General features: G+C 35.0%; 1 protein-coding gene across 2 annotated transcripts in view; it reads left to right on the forward strand.

Annotated features, from left to right (window-relative positions):
- The window catches only part of LOC136040623 (proteasome adapter and scaffold protein ECM29-like), a 187,303-nt gene that overhangs the window by 46,416 nt on the left and 120,059 nt on the right, over nucleotides 1-20,828 (forward strand). Inside the window, exons 1-5 of one of the 2 annotated variants that reach the window (XM_065724897.1) lie at nucleotides 4,554-4,677; nucleotides 11,646-11,897; nucleotides 14,028-14,262; nucleotides 16,735-16,923; nucleotides 20,167-20,304. In XM_065724897.1, coding sequence (XP_065580969.1) covers nucleotides 4,676-4,677; nucleotides 11,646-11,897; nucleotides 14,028-14,262; nucleotides 16,735-16,923; nucleotides 20,167-20,304 — 816 coding nt within the window. In that variant the 5' untranslated portion in view covers nucleotides 4,554-4,675. Of the gene's footprint in view, nucleotides 1-4,553; nucleotides 4,678-11,645; nucleotides 11,898-14,027; nucleotides 14,263-16,734; nucleotides 16,924-20,166; nucleotides 20,305-20,828 lie in introns of those variants that run through there. The other variant, XM_065724896.1, reaches the window with a different exon arrangement.

The raw sequence follows: 20,828 nt of genomic DNA on the forward strand, positions 1-20,828 counted from the left end.
TTTGTATATTAATTCTTTTTTTGGCTAAATGGCTTTCTCTTAGTTTTGATCAGACGATTTTGAGAAATAAGGGGTGGAGAAGGAGACCTAGTTGCCCTCCAATTTTTCGGTTGCTTAAAAAGGCAACTAGAACTTTTAATTTTTAACGAACGTTTTTATTAGTAAAAATTACATGTAACTTATAAATTAGCAACTTACGTAACAAACTTTCATAATCTAATATTTTTATTATGTATACAAGGGGGTTTGTATCCTCGTTAATACCTCGCTCTTTACACTAAATCTTAAGTTTTGTCCCAATTCTTTAAGAATGACCCCTGAATCAGAAAGGCCGTAGAATAAATAGTTGAAATTACTAAAAATACTTTAGCATAAAGAGTGAGGTATTTATCTCCTCCTAAATACCTCGCTCTTTATGCTAAAGTATTTTTAGAACCCCTCATATGCGTTATAATCTCTGTTCGTTTTAAGTTTCAATGCTACTCCTTCCTTTCATTTGAAAAAACGTTTTTATGTTTATTTTTCATTGTTTTCTAATAGTAATGCTAGAAAATCATGCGCCCTTTTCCTTGAATTTTTCTTCCCCCATGACAGATTCCTTCAAGGAAAGATCCTCCAACATAGCCCCCTTCCCTCAGCCCCACCCCCCAAACAAAATAAAATCCCCCTGAAAACGTCTGTACACTTCCCAATAACCATTACTATATGTAAACACTGGTCAAAGTTTGTAACTTGCAGCCCCTCCCCCAGGGATTGTGGGGGAGTAAATCATCCCCAAATACATAGTTATTATGGTTTTCGACTATGCTGAACAAAATGGCTATCTCAAAATTTTGATCCGTTGACATTGGGAAAAAAATGAGCGTGGGAGGGGGCCTAGAAGCCCTCCAATTTTTTTGGTCACTTAAAAAGGGCACTAGAACTTTTCATTTCCGTTAGAATGAGCCCTCTTGTGACATTCTAGGACCACTTGGTCGATACGATGACCCCTGGGGAAAAAACAAACAAACAAATAAACACGCACCCGTGATTTGTCTTCTGGCAAAAATACAAAATTCCACATTTTTGTAGATAGGAGCTTGAAACTTCTACAGTAGGGATCTCTGATACGCTGAATCTGATGGTGTGATTTTCGTTAAGATTATATGACTTTTAGGGGTTGTTTCCCCTTATTATCTTAAATAAGGCAAATTTTCTCAGGCTCGTAACTTTTGATGGGTAAGACTAAACTTGATGAAACTTATATATTTAAAATCAGCATTAAAATGCGATTCTTTTGGTGTAGCTATTGATATCAAAATTCAAGTTTTTAGAGTTTTGGTTACTATTGAGCCGGGTCGCTTCTTACTACAGTTCGTTACCACGAACTGTTTGTTAAGTTGTTTGTGTGTTGTGTGTTGACTGACGTGAAGCATGTTTGTCGACTGACGTCATTATGAGAATTGAGTATTATGCCGTCATGAAGTTGTTTGTCGACTCACGTCATCTTTGTTATGACGCCATGAAGTTGTTTGTCGACTCACGTCATCTTTGTTATGACGCCAAAGGCTTTGTATATGACGCCTTTATAAGTATATAAGAATGCCTTTCAAAGAGAAATTTTTAATGTAGATTTTAAAATGACAGAAAAACCTACAATGGGAACAGCCGAGGAAGCTGCTCAAAGAGTCTATGCCAAAAGGCTTGCGGCTAATGGAGAAAGTATGAAAAGAAAGCGTGCCGAGGAATCACAACAACAGCGTAAAACAGGCTTGCGGCCAATAGAGAAAGTATGAATAGAAAGCCTGCCGAGGAATCACAGGCTAACAGAGAAAGTATGAAAAGAAAGCGTGCCGAGGAATCTCTGATGGATTAACGTTAAACTTGATGAATTTTATATATTCTGAACAAGCATGGAAATCTAGTTCTCTTGATGTATCCATTGTTACCATAGTCTCTGTTTCTTAAAGTTCCAGTTACTGTTGAGCCGTACCTCTCCTTACTTACCGTTCATTACTACGAACTGTTTGATGGACAGTAAATTTTATTTTTCCACTAGCTGTTTCAAAACCTTTTATACCTTCATAATTTCGCAGCAAGTAGATGCGACATGATTTGAGAGGGTGTTGTTTAGCAGGTTAGTATCCACCATATCCAGCATAACCTCTTTCCTGTCTTATAAGAGAGCCAAGGAATTTATCTACTTCATATTTTGTCTGCTCAGAGTCTCCTCAGTTTTCTGCTCTGCTTCCTATGTTTTTGGGAGAGTTAAAATAATTCTTTTATCCATTTCGTAATTACATCCAGCTACATATAACTGAAAAACAGCAAATGGTGACATTTTAATTAGAGGTACTGCCTTTACTACCAACGACTCATTGGAACACCAAGCCACCCGAAAGCCAGCATTGTTACACACACTCAATTTTACTCAGAGTGATATTCATTACTCCTTTCATGCCACCCAGCCTTCTTTAAATTCTGTCTCATTCCAAAAGACAAATCAGATAAATTTTCAAAAAAGTTTTCCTGTAAAATATAACTTTTTTCTACTCCATTAATTGCTTTACGAAACAAGTTTATTTGGCAAATTTGGCAACTCATCTGCCGGGACTTTTGGTTCATACAAACGCTGGTAACCAACCCTTGGACAAGATTTAATTCAAGCTGAACCACCGCAGTTTAGTTAAAGGCAGGTAAAGGTAAAATGATAATGGATGCGGCATTAGACCCTCCTTCAGCCAATAAGTGCAATGGGGGGAGGGTAGCCATCTTCTGCTTTTGGTCGCCCTTCCTGCTTACCTTCGCCAGATTTCTCTAGGTACCCATTTAGAGCTGAGTCGACTCTGGCTGAGCTTACAGGATCATGCCACTGACCCCGTCCCAAACCAAATAACTGGCAACACGGGAAATCGAATCCCCCGCCCCTCGGACAAAAGAAGCCAAACCCAACGCAATCTAGTTACTAACTTACGTAATTTTAGCTCCTTTCCCAAGCCTTTTTTTAGTTTTAAAAAAAAATCAACTTTTAGCGGGTAAGTAGGCAATTTTTCTTATAATAGTCGTATGCGGACTCTTGATTCATAAAGTTTTTCACGCATAAGCAATATTGAATTTTCATGACCATTTCATTGCAAACTGTAGTAATTTTACTTGGTTTATCAAGCAATTCCCTCAGTTGTTTAAGTTCAACTTTTCAAACAATTCGTGGTAACGAACTGTGTAAGGACCGAAGCGGCTCAATAGTAACTGAAACTATAAAAAGCAGAATTTTGATATCAGTAGATATACCAAAAGAATTGGCTTATAATGCTGATCCCAAATACGCAAGATTTTTAGCGTTACCCATCAAAGGCTACGAGACTGTGAAAATTTGCCTGATTTTTAAAATGGAGAAAAACCCCGTAAAGGTCAAGAAATCTTCATTAAAATCGCAACATCAGATTCAGTGTATTAGAGAACCCTACTGTAGAGGTTTCACATTCCCGTCTTTAAAAGTGTGGAATTTGGCGTTTTTTGCCAAAAAAAGATCCCGGATGCGTGTTTGTTTGTTGTTGTTTTTCCAGGGGAATGGTATCAAACCATAGGTCCTGCCATATCTGAAGAGGGTTCATTGGAACGGAAAATATAAGCTCTAATACCCTTTTCAAGTCACCATAAAGATTGGAGGTTATATAGCCCCCCTCCTAAGCCCCATTTTCTCCAAAGTCGTCGATCATAGTTTTGAGATAATCAAATATTCGACTTAGTTGAAACATCCAATATCTATGTATTTGAAGATAACATAACCCTCCACAGCCCTTGGGGAAGGTCTTTCAGCTATGAAATTTACCCATTGTTTACGTAGGCTATAGTATATTTTACTGGGAAGAATGGATACATTTTTCCATTGTGTGGAAGAAGAGGGCGAATCTTCTGCTTGGAGATTTCATCGTGAGATTCACGGTGAGAATGTTCCGGGGGAGGAACTTTTCAGGGTTGAATTTTACGTTGGGGGATTTTGCATTTACATGTGGAAATGTTAATGGTTATTATCCAAGGAAAATTTTACACTAGAAGATTTTGCAACAATTCCTATACAATTTTTCTATTTGTCTTACTGTCTCATTAGTGACTCAATTTTACATGAGGAAATGTTAATGCTTGCTATCCAAGGTCAGTTTTAACCAGGATGGAATTGTCTAGTGAATCTTTCGTCGGAAAGGGAGCCGGATGTACTGGCATTATGAGAATATTACCCATATGAGAGGGGTTACCTCCTTTTTAATACATCACTCTTTGTGCTAAATTTTGACTTTTCTCCCAGTTGCTTAAGAACGACTCCCGAAAAATAAGGGTCGTTTAATAAGTACAATAGGAATTTTTTAAAGTACTCAAAAATTTTGCGTGAATAACAAGGTATTGAGGAGGAGACAATCCCCCCATATAGGTCATAATTTATGTTTGTTTTAAGTTTTAATGCTGCTCCTTACTTTTAATTGAACTATTTTTTGTTTATTTAATTATTAAAAACACGAGGCCTCATTAAATAGAGAAGCAAGATCATGGCTATTTCGAAAGATTTACAACTGGTTTACATCATAAATTCCCAAAATGGAATAACAACATACCTTGTGCCGGCGTAGTGGAAGAAACTTAGCCTTCGTGATCGAGGGATCTCGGGTTCAGTCCCTGACGGTGCAAGGAATGTCGTTATATGTAAGTGTATATATAATTTTTTTATATTAAAGAGATTCCGTAATAGTATGGATTCACAAATAATCAGTAGTCAAGGTAATCTTTTCACAGTGAAACCTCAGTAGTACTGGAGTTCTCTGATTTTCTGGATTTGAAAGTAATGAAACTCGTATCTGTGGAATCATTATGAAGAATCGATTCCTTTTATTCATATAATTTTATAATATCGCTTTTAGAATTTTGATTAGCATTAGCACAAGACACTCCTTAAAGTATATTGCCATGAATAATGCAATTCTAGCTCCAAGGCTTTTCAAGAACAAATTTAGTTTAGATCCTCCGTGGTGGGTTCTCTGGCATGCTGAATTTGATGATATGGTTATCGTCAAAACTGTCGTCCTTTTGCGGATGTTTCCCCATTTTTATAAATTCGGAAAATATCGCGCGCTCGATGTCTTATTTAGTGATTTGGAATTTAATTGACCCCATATATTTGGACTAAATCCAAGAATGCCGATTCTTTTGATGTATTTTAATTTCAATGTTGATATACATTTTTTCTAGTGTTATTTTTGCCATTAACAAGAGTCGATCCTTCCCTACAGTACGTACTTGATTACGTACTTTACACTTTCCTTATTTACAAACAAGCCCTGGCCCAAGTGAACAAATTTCGAAGCGTACTCATTTTAAGTAAACAATTGAACTCTATAAATGGAAATTCCATCAATCACTTGTAATAGCAAAGGAGAAAAAGGTCGCCATTCTAGACTTAATGGGCTTAGAGTTGCTTCGTTCTGGCCTCTCTTGCACCCGGGGCGAAATTTTGATTGGCCTACATCCCCTCCTTGTCTCCCGTAATTTCTCATTTACTAAAAAAACTTATTCACTACCAAAATTTTAATATAAAATATCCCCAGAAACGGTATAACTCGTTAAATTCGGTCTTTTATTTTCGAGGAATGGTGATGAGGATATGAGGAAAATGAAAATTTCGGATTCAATTTGATTATAACTTTTGCCAGGTCCATATCCAGGTTGTATTCAGTGGAATGGATACACAAAATCTTTGGAAAATGCATCAGAATTTGTTTATATGCAATATTTATTACGTTTTTACAAGTCAGAAAATCCTCCAAGTTTCAAATCCTCCAAACTACCCTCTCCTCCTCGATGGAGCCTTGCTTACTGCCTGATGAACCTTTTATTTCATTTCAATATAAATAAAATTTCATTTACTACAAAATGATTGTATTGTATCAGATTAACGACGCTTCTTGACTACTAAGGTCCCTGCGTCGGCCCTGCAGTGCATTTCTGCAGCATGATTCGATCTCTGGGTCCCGTATTAACAAGCTAAGGTCAAACCCACTGCGCCACCACAGGACAACTACAAAATGATTATAACTGTTAGATTACTTGTTTGAAATTGTGTGCCCCCACAATTTCTTCTTCTGATGTTTTTGCGCCCAGGACAAGTGCGTAGACTGCCCCCCTCCCTATGACTGTCTATGCTAAAGGGTGCATCAGAAATTTTTGCAATTCTTAAATGATTTGTTAAAATCGTTAACTCTGTAATTCTCATTGGGAGGTTAGACGGGACAAAGGAGATCAGGAGAATTGAAGTGTGATTGAACGTACATTGCTGAGTTGATTCTCTCCTTGCATATAGCTCAGCAAACGGTTTATAGGAATTTTTTCAGAGCTAAAAAAAATGTCAGATGACACAATTTTTATGTAAAAGTAACGATATGTGTATTTAATTTGTGTTCCATTTACAGGCTGTCGAGGCCAAAATAATTATAATCTATAAATGTCTTGGAGTTTTAAGAAGCTGCACTTTGCTTCCTAAAACTTAACTTAAACTTGACTTAACAAACTTAACTTAAGGGTTAATTCAAATCTTTTAATGTTAGAAAGACAGTATACACTTCTATATTCTAAATAAAGTCAGAAAGTTGCACATCAAGTAGGATTTAAGACAATGCATTCAACACTTGTGTGATTGTAGCTTACACTTCCGCAAATCAACAGGGGGAAAAAACGCACAAGTCGCATTTTAAGGCAACAAAACTATAATTCAATATCCAAAAATAGTTTGACTCCTATAAAGCTCAAGAAAGGCATGGAAAGTGAAATAAAACTCCAGCCCCTTCTTTCCCTCTTTTTACAAACTAGTGAATCTACCATTGGATGCGTTCGTTGGACTGGCAAACACTCAACTGAATTGCTGTGGATTAATAAGATGGACTGTAATTACTCGGGATTGCTTTGACTCAAAACTTCTGTGCTTTAGTCTTAGAAATATTAAATATATTAATTGTCAAATATATTAGGGTCACTGAAAATCTATTCTCGACCGCCAAAATTTTTTATCGATAAAGAAAAAATTCAAAATTGAGCATTGACGCCAAATAATAAGCATAAGTAAGCACTAGAAAAAAAATAATAATCAGAAACAGAATTGGTTTATTCATTCTAGCTGTTGTAACAATGCAAGGTAAACTTTTCTTTATTCTGTCAATTATAACAAATTTCAGCTCTATCCATCAGAAAGTAGAACTCGATTTATCAGCTTAAGCAGAGCCTGGTGCGTCGTCAAGAACAAATTCTTCTTAAATGGTGCTTGTCTGTGCAGTAAAGAAAATCTTTTTTGAATATTTTTTATTTTTATGGTTGAAGAAAGCTACAGGCAAATAGTGAATTTGTATGCAGAACCTATCCGTTCTTATAGAAGACAGATGACGTTAAGAGACACTCAAGAACCAACTAAACGACACTCAGAGAAACTTTAAAGCAGCGTCGAATCACTGGAGAAAAAAGCAACTTCATCGACAAGAGAGTGGCCAAGCTAGAAAACTAGCTCTCCCAAAACTAAGTATATGCCCAGTCAACAAAACCACTTAAGTGCAGCATTAACAGAGAATGGCTACATCAGGAGTTTCTATACGGCTTGGAGGTGACTGAATCATCAATCAGGATATTGCAATCAATAATACGAGAAAAAGGGGCATGCAGAAGTCATCACGGAGGTTAACAAGGATGAAAATCCTTCTTACACCACTAACTCCTACTTACGGGAATATAATACAAACATCTTTCATCATAAATTTTCGAGTCTTGAAAATGGAAGCTCTTTGTTTTGAATTCTAATTTAAAATGTACATAGGACAGGCCTAGTGATATTCTAATAATTCGCAGTTGATTACAGTTGGGGCTGTGATTACACTCGAATGTTACAGTGTCTGCAGAGCGTCAGCTTAGAAGATCGAGTTGCCAGTTGCAAGTTTAGCAGAGTGTTATCCCTGAAACATCTTAAAAAAATACAATTTTTCTTGTGAATTACGTCATATATCTAAAGAGCAAAAGGATGCATTGTAGTATTGCATTGACGCCAAGCATTACATTGAAGGTTCTTTAGAGACTCAAATTTGCATTAGTATAAAAAAATATTGACCTTTAAAGATTCCTCCAGATGGATACAAGAACAAATTTTAATGAGCAAATTGAAGTATCACGACGAGGTGGGCGTTAGTTTTTTAGAAATGCCTAGACGGGCAAAGACCAAAATCAGTTTGTACCATTGGTGTAAATCAATCTATAAATTTCCAAAATGTAAACACCAAACATTAGAAAAGCGGAAATATGACGTCATGATAAAAGTTTGGTTGAAAGATTTGCGAGGGCTTTTGGACCAATTTGGTGACCATAGTGAGCAAAGAGAGTAGAGAAGAAACATGAGGGCAAACCTGCGTGGGTGAAAACCATGAGTGAGAGGGGGCTTGCAAGAATTTTTGAATAAAAGCTTGAATCATTTTTGACGCCCAGACACAGGTTTTCTTAGTTCAATAGGGCATTAGGATTTGATTAAAACTTCATTCTTATTTTTAACTTTGATTATTACTATGATGCTATTTTTGGTTGTGGCGTTATTGGTGTTATCAGTCATAAAAATACACCACTTGCAATACAGCTCTTATTCATTAAATGCTAAAAAATCATTCTATATAAATCATATGATACGTAATAACTATTGAAAATATGACATTGTCCAATAAACTTCATAATTTGAAGTAATGAAATAAAAAAATGAAGAAAAATGTGGTCCTAAGAATGAATAGAATGAGAGATTTAGACTGATAGATGCCGTGGACAAAGTTATAAGAGAAGCACAGTGCGGCTTTAAAAAAGGTTGAGGATGTGTCGACCAAGTTTTCACTCTTAGGTTAATGATTGAGAAGTCCGTTCGTTGTCAAACACCCTTGGTCCTCAGTTTTATAGATTACTAGCTGTTGGGGTGGCGCTTCGCGCCACCCCAACACCTAGTTGGTGGGGGCGCTTCGCGCCCCCCCCAAGCCCCCCCGCGCGCGTAAGTCGTTACGCGCCATAATAGTTACGCGCCATTGTAGTTGTGTCCCTATGTCCCACCTGTGAATATAGATAGATATATATATATATATATATATATATATATATATATATATATATATGGTTTTAACTACGTAAAACTTGCGAATATACAACATTCTTTGCTGTCCCATTGTCTTTGCATATAAATAGATTGTCAGGTTTACCAACTCTTGAACATGCAACATATAATGGTCCATGGGAAAACAATCTGTATTCAGATCTATACCTCATGATTCTAATGATTGCCCTTGAGCTTTGTTGATGGTGATTGCTAATCGACCATTCCCTGTCCTGGTGTCCCGGTCGTCATTTACATCCCCCTGTTTCCCCCGGTGTCCCCGTTGTAGTTGTGTCCCTGTGTCCCGGTCGCCATTTATATTCTCTGTGTCCCGGTCGTCATTTGTATCCCGGTCTGTATATACATTCGTTTTTTAGTTTTGTTTTTCTCCTTTATTTTTTTCCTTTTTTTTCTTTTTTAGCTTATTTAGATTTTTAGATTTTTTAGTTTTTTTATTAGTTTTTAGTTTTTTTTTCTTTTTAGTTTTTTTGTCCCGGTCGTCATTTATATCCCCCTGTTTCCCCCGGTGTCCCCGTTGTAGTTGTGTCCCTGTGTCCCGGTCGTCATTTATATTCCCTGTGTCCCGGTCGTCATTTGTATCCCGGTTTTTTTGTAGTTTTTGCCTTTTTTTTAGTTTTTTTAGTTTTTTAGCTTTTTTATTAGTTTTTAGTTTTTTTTGTAGTTTTTGCCTTTTTTTAGTTTTTTTAGTTTTTTAGCTTTTTTATTTTTTTATTATAGTTTTTTTGTTTTACTTATGTCCTGGTCGTCATTTATACTCCCTGTGTCCCGGTGCTTTGTTGATTGCTAATCGAACATTCCTTTTGTCCTGGTCGCTTTCTCTTTGAGTTTCGTCATTTATTTTTTTCTTTTTTAGTTCTTTTAGTTTTTACCTTTTTTAGTTTTTTTTAGTTTTTTAGATGAAAATTTTTTTTAGTTTTTCCCTTTTTTTCTTTTTAGTTTTTTATTGGTTTTTACCTTTATTTTAGCTTATTTTTCAGTTTTTTCCTTTTTTTTAGTTTTTTTTTTATTTTTTATTTTTTTTAGTTTTTTACCTTTTTTTAGTTTTTTTAGTTTTTTTAGTTTTTTAGCTTTTTTACTTTTTTTTATTAGTTTTTAGTTTTTTTTTTTGTAGTTTTTGCCTTTTTTTAGTTTTTTCAGTTTTTTTTTTAATTTTTTATTGGTTTTTACCTTTATTTTAGCTTATTTTTCAGTTTTTTCCTTTTTTTTAGTTTTTTTTAGTTTTTAGTTTTTTTAGTTTTTTACATTTTTTTAGTTTTTTTAGTTTTTTAGCTTTTTTATTTTTTTTATTAGTTTTTAGTTTTTTTTGTAGTTTTTGCCTTTTTTTAGTTTTTTTAGTTTTTTAGCTTTTTTATTTTTTTTATTAGTTTTTAGTTTTTTTTGTAGTTTTTGCCTTTTTTTAGTTTTTTCAGTTTTGACGTCACCTGATCCAGTTTTTTCAGGTGACGTCACCTGATCCACACATCCACAGACAGACAGACAACTTATTTTTATATATATAGATGAGCAAGCGTTCGATTCTGTTGATAGAAGAGCTTTTGCAAAGGTTTTATCCTTGTTTGTTATACCAGACAAATACATTAAAGTGATTAGTGCTATGTACGAGAATAAAACTGCTGTGATTCAGGTAGAAAATGAGGTTAACAGCTTTTTTTTTTTATATATATATCAAATCAGGAGTTAAGTGGAATTGTGTTCTACTCCTCTTTATCTGAATCAGTTTTATGTACTTTGTCTTAAGAAGCGTGGGTGCTCCGAAAAGCGGACGAAGATTTGCTACATGTTTTCCAGAGAAATTGCCTATGAATTGTTCTGGGTACCTGGCTGTAATGAAAGAAAGGTTGAGATGGCCAGGGCACGTTCTGCGGATAAAGGATATCTTATTGCCAAAGATTGTCCCTTTCGGCTAAACGTCTAGGGCTAAACGAAAAGGGGTCGTCTGTAATTGGGTTGGATGCCATAAAGAAAGATTTACGGGAAATGAATACTTCCTGGGAGGTTGTAAAGAGCGAGGCTTTGAATAGATCGGGATGGAGTAGGAGCATGCGTAGCTGTGTTGGTGTGTGGTAGATTGGTGCTGCAGTACGTTGTTAGTAGTAGAGGTAGTAGTACGTTTTTGGATCAAGTCGGTTTCTTCTGATTCTTCGCAGGAGAGGCCTGGATGTCAAAGTAGACAAGCATATTTCAAGATGAAGGCGTACAAAGGAAACGTAAATCTTTAAAGAATGGGAAGTAGGGACACTTAATTTATTTAGGAGATTATGGAGGGAGGTAGATGTATTAGCTATTTTGATGAGATCTTTAACATGGATATTCCACTTTAAATTAGAAGAAATCGTGACGCTAAGTAACTTAAAGGAGGACACAGAATTTTCAGGAGGGATAGGATTAAGAAAACGGGGTGAGGATCTAAGGAAGTATCATTTCATCAAAAAAAAATAAAAAAAATAGCTGTTTATATTTTTGGCATTCAGTTAGTAATAAATTGGTCTAACCTCTGCAGGTTTCAATCACTCGGTCCTACTGGACAAACAACTCTGCCTCCTGGTTTTTCCAACTGGAGCTATAATCGTGTAGCAGGAGAAGTACGCTGGTCAGCAGAAGAGCTAGAGAAAGCTAAAATGGCCGTAACTCGCTTTATTATTTCTGGTCTGTTTGATGAGCGGAAAATCATGATTCATGGGACCATAGCAATGGCTGACACAAGATTTGCCGTGTCCAGTATTGCCAGTTCGTACATGTTTAGAGTTATGTCGTAAGTATTTGGATTTTTAATGTATTTTCAGTGCCAAACCCTTAGTTACGGAGTACCTGGCTTGAGCCACTTCAAATTTTTTAATGTGATTTAAAATGGGTATAATAAGCCTTAAGAGACTAGCTTTATTGATATTGCAGTGTCACCCTACAGAAAAAAAAAAATTCAGAACAAACTGAATCCTAATTTATTAGGATAATTTATGAAGAGTTTGTTTTGATCTGCCGTAGAGGTGTCAAGCCTCTTCGGATTATTTGTTCTTAATTTATGTATTCAGGAAAATATTAGGGGGGGGGGGTAACTTGTATTTGTCAAAATGCTAAGGAGGAAAATTTTTGAATGAAAATATCAAAAAATTATATTTTTCATGAAATACCAAATAAAAAGTTTTCTCTAATTCTTCGGGAGGGGAAATTGCCTTTTAAATGACGCCCCTAGTTTAAAAAATATGCAGAATATACACTAGTTCTAAAATGCACATAAATATACATATTCTGTGCTTTTGGCTTGTTGGCCAGCTTGGCGCTTTGGTCACTTGTTCATTATACTCTTTGATTGAAGGAATGGTTTATTTCAGTTAAAATAAAGATTAAAAATAATTCAGTCCAAAATCTTCATACAATACTGTCAGGCTGTAAGATGTTCTTAACCGCACAAGTTTATGGCCTATAGTGGTAAGGAGAATAAGAGCGAGGTAAAAAATTAAAGCGAGCTACTAAAGTAAAGTGAGGGATTATGTTGCTTGGCAAAGGAGGGTGTAAAATATTATCCAATACTTGTCACATTTAATGGTCATACGGTAAAGAACATGATTTTTCTTAGATGTATATTCGCTTATTTTGGGGATAGCTAGCAATGAAAGCGAAGACAAAAATACTAGAAAACTGCGAATTAGAAAAAGTCTAAAGCCCAAAACCGACTATGCAAAGCCTTCCTCCTCTCAGCCAGCCTCCTTTCAGCCTCTCAGTAAAAAGTAGTAAAGGAGCTTGTCTTGGCAGTATATTATCCAAAAAGCCTATGACTTATTTATAAAATAGTTATTTCTAATAATTATTTGTTATTTGATAATTAATTTGATATGATAATTATTTACTTATACAATAATTCATTGAATGTTGATTGGCTATTTATTTCTTAAATAATCAGTATTGTTATGCATATGTTACGATGAATGTCCGTAAATTGGTTAATGTCGACATTCACCGGTGATTGTCCGAAATACCTTTTCTCTCCTTGGATTTAGTCAGTGTTACCAGTCAATTTTTTCGACTTAATGCAAGGTTTGATGATGACACATTAGGTTAGATGAGGTTAGTCAAGGTTAGGTTGGTTTAGGTTAGCTTGAGTTTAGTGTTTAACCCATTCCTGATCTTAGAACCAAATTTAACCTAATCTAACTTAACCTAACCTAATCTAAACTAACATAGTCTAACCTAATCCAACTTTAACTTTTACCATCATAGGTTGCATAAGACTGAAAAAGCTGACTCGCTAAGCTAATTGAATCGAAGCTGAGAATATATATATATATATATATGTACTATACATCATGTAAATGATATCTAATTTATGCTTTACAGTTTTTAAAGTTGGAAGCTTCAATTTGTGCTTTTTAGTTTGTGTCTAGATTTTGTTGTCCTTGGTGCAGAGAAATTCAAAAAATGACACCTAGCAATATAATTTTTATAGCTGAGGGCAGATGACGTTGATGCTTATTTCTCATAGACTAAAGTGACTCTCTAGTCTTAAGAGTGATATAGCCTACTCTTAATAAAGCTGAAAAAAACCATCTTTTAGCGTTCTAGTTAATGACGAATATCGCCTTTATCTTTTTTTCGGGTAAAAAAAAAACATACCAAATGCAACAGAGATTACATAAGGACGAGGAAATGAGAAGAATAACATAGAAATGCTACTAAGAATTACGTGTTTTTTTTTGTCTATAAATCCAAGCCTGTGCAGCAGGTTTTTGGTTCGTAAGGTCCGAAAAATTTTAAATTTACGCATAAGGGCTAGAGAGCTATTAAAAACAAACAGCTTACGATGATAAATGACGAAGCACTTTTACTTATGTTCTTTACTGTGTTTTCTATGCGCTCATTGGTGAATAGCAATTGTTTCCTTATTCAGGTCTAAAGAGTGGAAAGATGAGGATCTAATCCGAAGCCTGTATTCCCTGTGCCTTGGTTCTGTCCCTGAGCAAAGTCCTGTTTTAGATGTTAGTATTGGCCAGCCCCAATGTACAGAAAAGGACTTGAAGCCAGAAAAAGTTCGCTTGCCAATATGCCGAAGGGTGAAACTTAAATTGCTCCCTTTACTTAGGAAAGGGGCTGAAATGGTTATAATAATGCCGGATATTCTTTTCGTAAGTATTAAAATAGGTAATTTTATAAATCGTTGTGAAATTGCGCTAGTAAGTACTTAGAAAATTACAACTGATGTTGGATTATACTTAAATTGAGTACTTAAGTATAATACTTTATATTGAGTACTTGAGTACTTTAAGTATTTATACTTAAATTGAGTGTTATTACAAGAAATGTTGTCTATTTTTGAACAATGGCTGTCAGATTATTGAGTTGCAATGTATGCCGGTAGCCTAATATAAATTTTAATTTTTGATTGATCTCAGAAACTTTTCTCTCCAGGGAAAATTCTTCCTGTGGAATTCCCCCCACCCAGAAAATTCCACTCTAAAATTTTCGTATATTTCTTAATAAAAATTTTTTGTATGTGTAAACAATTGGCAAATTGCATATACAACCTTTTCCCCAAGGACTGGGGGGGGGCCTGCTGAACCTAATGGCTATCGCAGAATTTTGATCGGACGTCCTGGGGAAGAAAAGGGTGTGGGAGGGGGGCTAGTTGCCCGCCCATCTTTTTGGTCACTCAAAAAGAGCACTTCTAATTTCCGTGCAAAAGAGTCCTTTCCCGATCTCCTAAAACCATTGGTTTGATAAAGTCAAATAAACACACATATAAAAAAAAAAAAAAATAAAAAAACAAAAAAAAAAAATAAAAATAAACACACATCCATGGTCTTTTCTTCTGGCCGAAAACACAAAATTCTACATTTTTGTAGATAGAAAATTGAAACCTCTTCAGTAAGGTTCCCTGTTTCGCTGAACCTGATGGTGTAATTTTCATTCAGATCACTTGACTTTTTGGGGATCCTCTCCTCCTTTTTTGAAAATCAAGTAATTGTCTTGGGCTCTTATGTTTTGATGGGTTCTAATTTATTTGGCCCGAGTCGCTCTTTACTTATAGTTTCAAACCACGAATGATTTGAAATATGTGATCATCGGGCTATCGTAACATTGTCGAAATTCTCCGTCCGTGGTTTTCGTGGCTCACCTCATGACAAAGACAATGGAGAAGTCTTTCAAGGGTAATTTTTTTGGAGACAGCTCGTCTCTATTTGCTTGACGTGGCTGACCAGAACATCTGTTGCCGTTCGACTAAACTGAAAATAGCTCCGGTGGATAGGATTCTTTGGTGTACTTCCACATTCGTGATGCGATCACTGTGTTTGATTCTCACTTGTATGGAGGCATTTCGGATTCTAGAATACTTTTTTTTTGTCTTCGGTTTCGAGTTTCCATGTTTCGTATCTATGCATGACTATCTTTAAGCGTTGCATAGTTAATTCACAAAAATTAGGGAGGGGGTGCATTTTCAAATTCATTTTTTTTTTCAATCTTTTAATAACTCAAAAAGGCATTTTTCAGTGAAAATGCTAAGTATCTAATATTACTAAATAATAAGTAGTCTTGGAATAACTCACCGCCTCACCACGCCTCCTGAGACCAGCATAGCTACGTACGCTCCTTCTCCATCCTAATCTATTCAAAGCCTTCCTCTTTAAACCCTCCCAGGAAGTTCCTCTTTCTCTTAAATCTTTCTTCATGACATCCTCCTACCCAAATCGTGGACGACCTGCTTTTCGTTTACCCCTAGACGGTTGGCTGAAAAGAACAATCTTTGGCAATCTGTCATCGTTCATTCGTAGAACGTGCCCTAGCCATATCAACATTTCTAGTAGTATAGTAGTAGTAGTAGTAGTAGTATGCTATTACTACTATAGTATACTAGTAGTATAGTACTACTACTACTGTTACTACTACTAGTATAGGTATACAGTACTACAGAACTACTACTGCTACTATATATATATATATATATATATATATATATATATATATATATATATATATATATATATATATATATATATATATATAGACTATGAATCTTGTTTTTTTCGAGGGGGGGGGGGTATTCTGAAGGTGTTGCGTATGCGCCTGATAGATGTGACATATTTACAACTGTTCTCTCTTCTGCAAAATTAAAATTATTATATTTTTTAGCTCATATATGACTGTATATTTGGTATAGACACAACGACTATATGTATATATATATATATATATATATATATATATATATATCATGAAAAGAGAAATCACCAATGCTACAGCACAAACACAAAAAAAAAAAAAAAAAAAAAAAAAAAAAAAAAAAAAGGAGACAGAAGGAGAAAAGGAAGACTGTTTTCCTAAATTAGTGATTAATATAGACCAGCACTTGAATGAGGCCTTAACCCTACTCATCCATACAATCACATAGGTCAAACAGCATAGCCACACACAATCAACCATAAAGAATAATCCATGGACAGGCAGTCATGTCATATATATATATATATATATAAACTATGAATCATCTTTTTTTTCGAGGGGGGGGGGGTATTCTGAAGGTGTTGTGTATGCACCTGATAGTTGTGATATATTTACAACTATTCTCTCTTCTTCAAAATTAAAATTATTATATTTTTTAGCTCATATACGACTGTATATTTGGCATAGACACAACGACTAACCTAAGGAGCAGTGGACTGTTGTTGCTTCAAGATCTTTTATGGTACTCTGATGACAACCTGGATCTAGAAGCTGTTGCACCATCTCTATTAAAGCTTACAATGTTCATGATTGGAAACTTGAAATATGAAGGAGATAACGCATTAAAGGTAACTTGTATGGTCATGTTTTTTTTCTTGTCCCGAAATAATTTTTTTTTGGAGACATTTTTTAAACAATACCAAATCACGTCCGATTTTTGCTTATTCACATTATCCGCGCGTTAAATTCAGATTAGTGTAATTAATTGCAATGACTTATTGAATGGGACGTAAATAACGACGAGGACCACACTGTTTTTCCATCACAAACACCAAAAACAAGAAGAACAATAGGGAATTTTTTTTTTTAAGACAGTGAATTTTTTTTAAGACAGTGAATTTTTTAAGACAGTGGGAAACAAATTAGAATGAATATTTCGGCCCTTTGTCCAAGGGCTGTCTTCAGCAATACAAATAAGAGTAAACAACTTACAAGAGGATAAAATCAATAAACCTAAAATGAACAGTTTTCCAAAACAGTCCCAGCATTATTACCTCAGCGAAGTTCAGCCAAGACTGATAAATAAATTGCTTTGAAACGAGGCAATTCATTGAAATGAAAGAAAATGATTTTAAAACACGTTTCTGATGCCAGCCTAACTTTTTTCGCTGTTGATCTTATAGGTCTATTTGTGACAGGTTCTGTGTTAATATCTATAATTCATTTAATATTTGTAATTCATGAAATATTCATTCTAATTTGTTTCCCACTGTCTTAAAATTCCCTATTGTTCTTCTTGTTTTTGGTGTTGGTTATTGAATGGGGGCAATTTGTATGTATGCTTCATTGGACACCGTTTGAATAGCAAAATTAATTTTACGCGGGTAATTTGAAAACTGGTTGAATGATTAAGGTTTAGTGATCTATTTTCTGTTTTTGTACCCCCATCGGTGTTCCTATCTTACAAAAATTCTAGTTGAAATGACAAAAAACTATTCAAGTTGAAATCTTGCTCCTCCAAAACACCTTTTAAGAAAGGTTATAATACGAATATTTTTAATTTATCCCGATACTTCTTCTTCTTCTTCTTCTTCTTGTTCTTCTTCTTCTTGTTGTTTGGATTAGTAAGGGGGTTCGTATAATCTCATCACCGGAATCGAAGTCCGAGCCCTCCTGTTTGTTGTTACAACTGAGTTTGAACTCTTGGGCCCGTATTGTCAAGCTCAGGTCAAACCCAGTGCGACAATACATGGCTTTTATCCTGATAGATAAATACGTGAAGGATTTTTTTTTTTTATCTAGGAAAGAACGAATTACAGCTTTTTGAGCCCTGCGTGTAATAAGCAAATAATTCATTTAATAGGTTCTATGAGTGCTATGGAACGCAATTTAATAATTGCAACTTACTATTGACAGCCAAAAATCACAAAAATAAATTTCAATAGATTTATTGAATGTGGGGCGTTTCATACGGAACCTTAGCTGATGAATACAACGCTGAAAAGATCGAGCACCTTAAGACCAAGTATTGTAGGACTGACGTAGGAATGTTAATGGGGGAGTAATTTCTTGAAATGGGTTTAGTAGATGCCAGTACCGAAAAAGTTTTGTATGTGTTTGAATATAAATAATAATTATAATTATAATTAAAGTATAAATAATAATAATAATAAAATAATTGATTCATTGGTTGTGTCTATCTGGATTAAAGATATCTAGCTAGTTAGAATTTTTAGTATAATAATATGTCTAAATTATTGCTGGCAAAATTACAGTTGTAAGAAGTGGTTGTCTCAGTTTCTGAAAAAAAACAAACAACATAATTACGAAGCTTGATAACAAATGCGATGATTCACCAAATTGTTGCTAAAATTTTATAGTATTTTCTTTTTTATAATTAAAAAAAAAACATTTTATTTTATGTAAAATTAGCATAAATATTTTAATATTTATATAAAAATAATATAAAAATTAGCATTATATCTAAATTAAACCATCTATTAATCAAGCCATTAAAATTAAACCGACAACAACTCACTGTAGCAAAAAGCCACCTTAGCCTAAATCATTTCGGATTCAGTTTGAAAAGATGAACCTACTGAGATATACGGAGAATAAGTACTGGATCTCAAACAGTTTGCATTTCTGTTTGCTTCAAAATTAGACATTGAAGGCATCAGAAAAGGAAAAGGAATAACATATGGAAAAGGAAAAACATCCATTTATCAGTGTACTTGGCTAATATCGAATTTAAACTTTATTCAATCCTAAAACGCCGTAATTGGGTACAGACTGCCATATATATTTGAATCTCTACCTTAAAAGTAGTAGAATTCAGAGGGGGGGGGGGGTCAAAAATGTATTTTCCAAAATCTAGGGATACGGCATTTTTTATGAAATTACAAGAAAAAAACATTTCTCTATGGAAATACGAATGAAAGTATTTTTAGATTCTAGACGGTGGGATCAAATGCCCCCTGCCTTCCCCAATTGATGTCACTGTTTAAGGGTAGCCATTCTACAAGGTAGAAGGATTTAAGACAGATGGTTATGGAACAGAAGTTGTTAGTTTATCAGCGTTGCTTTATCTAATGCAATATTTCCTGTAGCTCAGACAAATTTGACTCAATTGAAAATATAATTGTATGTCACTACCGGAAAAGATGCAGCAAGACTGACAATTTGTTATTTTCAGTGAATTCCAGAGACTCCATGGAGCCAATTATGAGTAAAGTGGCATTGGACTCTATTCTTTCAATTCATAGTGCTGCCATGTAGGCTAATTGCCATGGCTTTTTGCCATGTTGGCAAAGTGCCATGGCTAAGCATTTGCCATGTAGGCAAATGCTTGGCTTAGTCTTCGGCAAAACTGGGGCATTGAAAAATGCGACAGAAATTACAATCGTAATATGGAGAGATGGATATAATAATTGGCAATAGGCAGATGTGTTAAGATATGATAATATGGAGAAAAGGCCAAACTTTTAGTTATAACAAAAACAAATTTATGACTATGAGTCATTACTGAAATTGGAACTAAAATTTGAGCAGTTCTTTTCAAAACTGGGGCATTGAAAAATGCGACAGAAATTACAATCGTAATATGGAGAGATGGAAATTGGTAATAGGTAGATGTGTTAAGATATGATAATATGGAGAAAAGGCCAAACTTTTAGTTATAACAAAAACAAATTTATGACTATGAGTCATTACTGAAATTGGAACTGAAATGTGAGCAGTTATTTTCAAAATGAATTGCTAGACCTAATTCCAAAGTGCTTTGCAAGCCTTTCGGTAATAAATAATGCAGGTGTTAGACACCAAGATGGCGTTAAGATCAAACTAGACTAATTTGTTGCTTTTTTTTTCAGGACTTCTACAACTTCAAGCCTGATAATCATCAAAGAGTGTCAGCTCTTACTGTTCTATCATATTTAGCTAAAAAGTCCCCAGGAGTGCTGGCGGATAATGCGGACTGTATTCGTATGCTTTTGTCCTCATTAGAAAAGGTAGCCTTCTTGACTTACCTATTAGGAGTAGTTTCCTACAGTAGTTGCGTGAATCCAAATCGTGTATTTGTTAGTTGGGGAACGCCTTGCTAAAGCTTAGTATTAATTATTTGTAACCCCCCACCCCTTTGTGAGCATATTTTGGAGTTATTGGGAGTTAGCATTTGCTTTCATCTTTTTATTCTATTTTTTCAACCGCTGACCTATTTTTCAATCTTTTTGTGATTTATTTTTCTGTTGGTTTTGAGAGTTCTTAAGCGCTTGATGAGGTTGTAAGATGGCATGAAAAAAGAATGTTCGCAGAGGCGTAATTAGGGTTGTAATGCATGGGGACAATGTTGGATTTCGCCCCTCCACCATCACTACCACAATATAAGTAAAAAAAGAAAAAAGAAAGAAAGGAAAAACCTCAGCTTGGCGCTCCCACAGAGTTTGCTCCCGGGAACAGCCGGAGCAAACCTCCCCCTTAATTACGCCACTGTCACCCGTGTTCAAGCACGTTTGTGGCGCTAGTACCGAAATTG

This window comes from Artemia franciscana, chromosome 21, assembly GCF_032884065.1.
Source record: "Artemia franciscana chromosome 21, ASM3288406v1, whole genome shotgun sequence".
Classification (NCBI taxonomy): Eukaryota; Metazoa; Arthropoda; class Branchiopoda; order Anostraca; family Artemiidae; genus Artemia; species Artemia franciscana.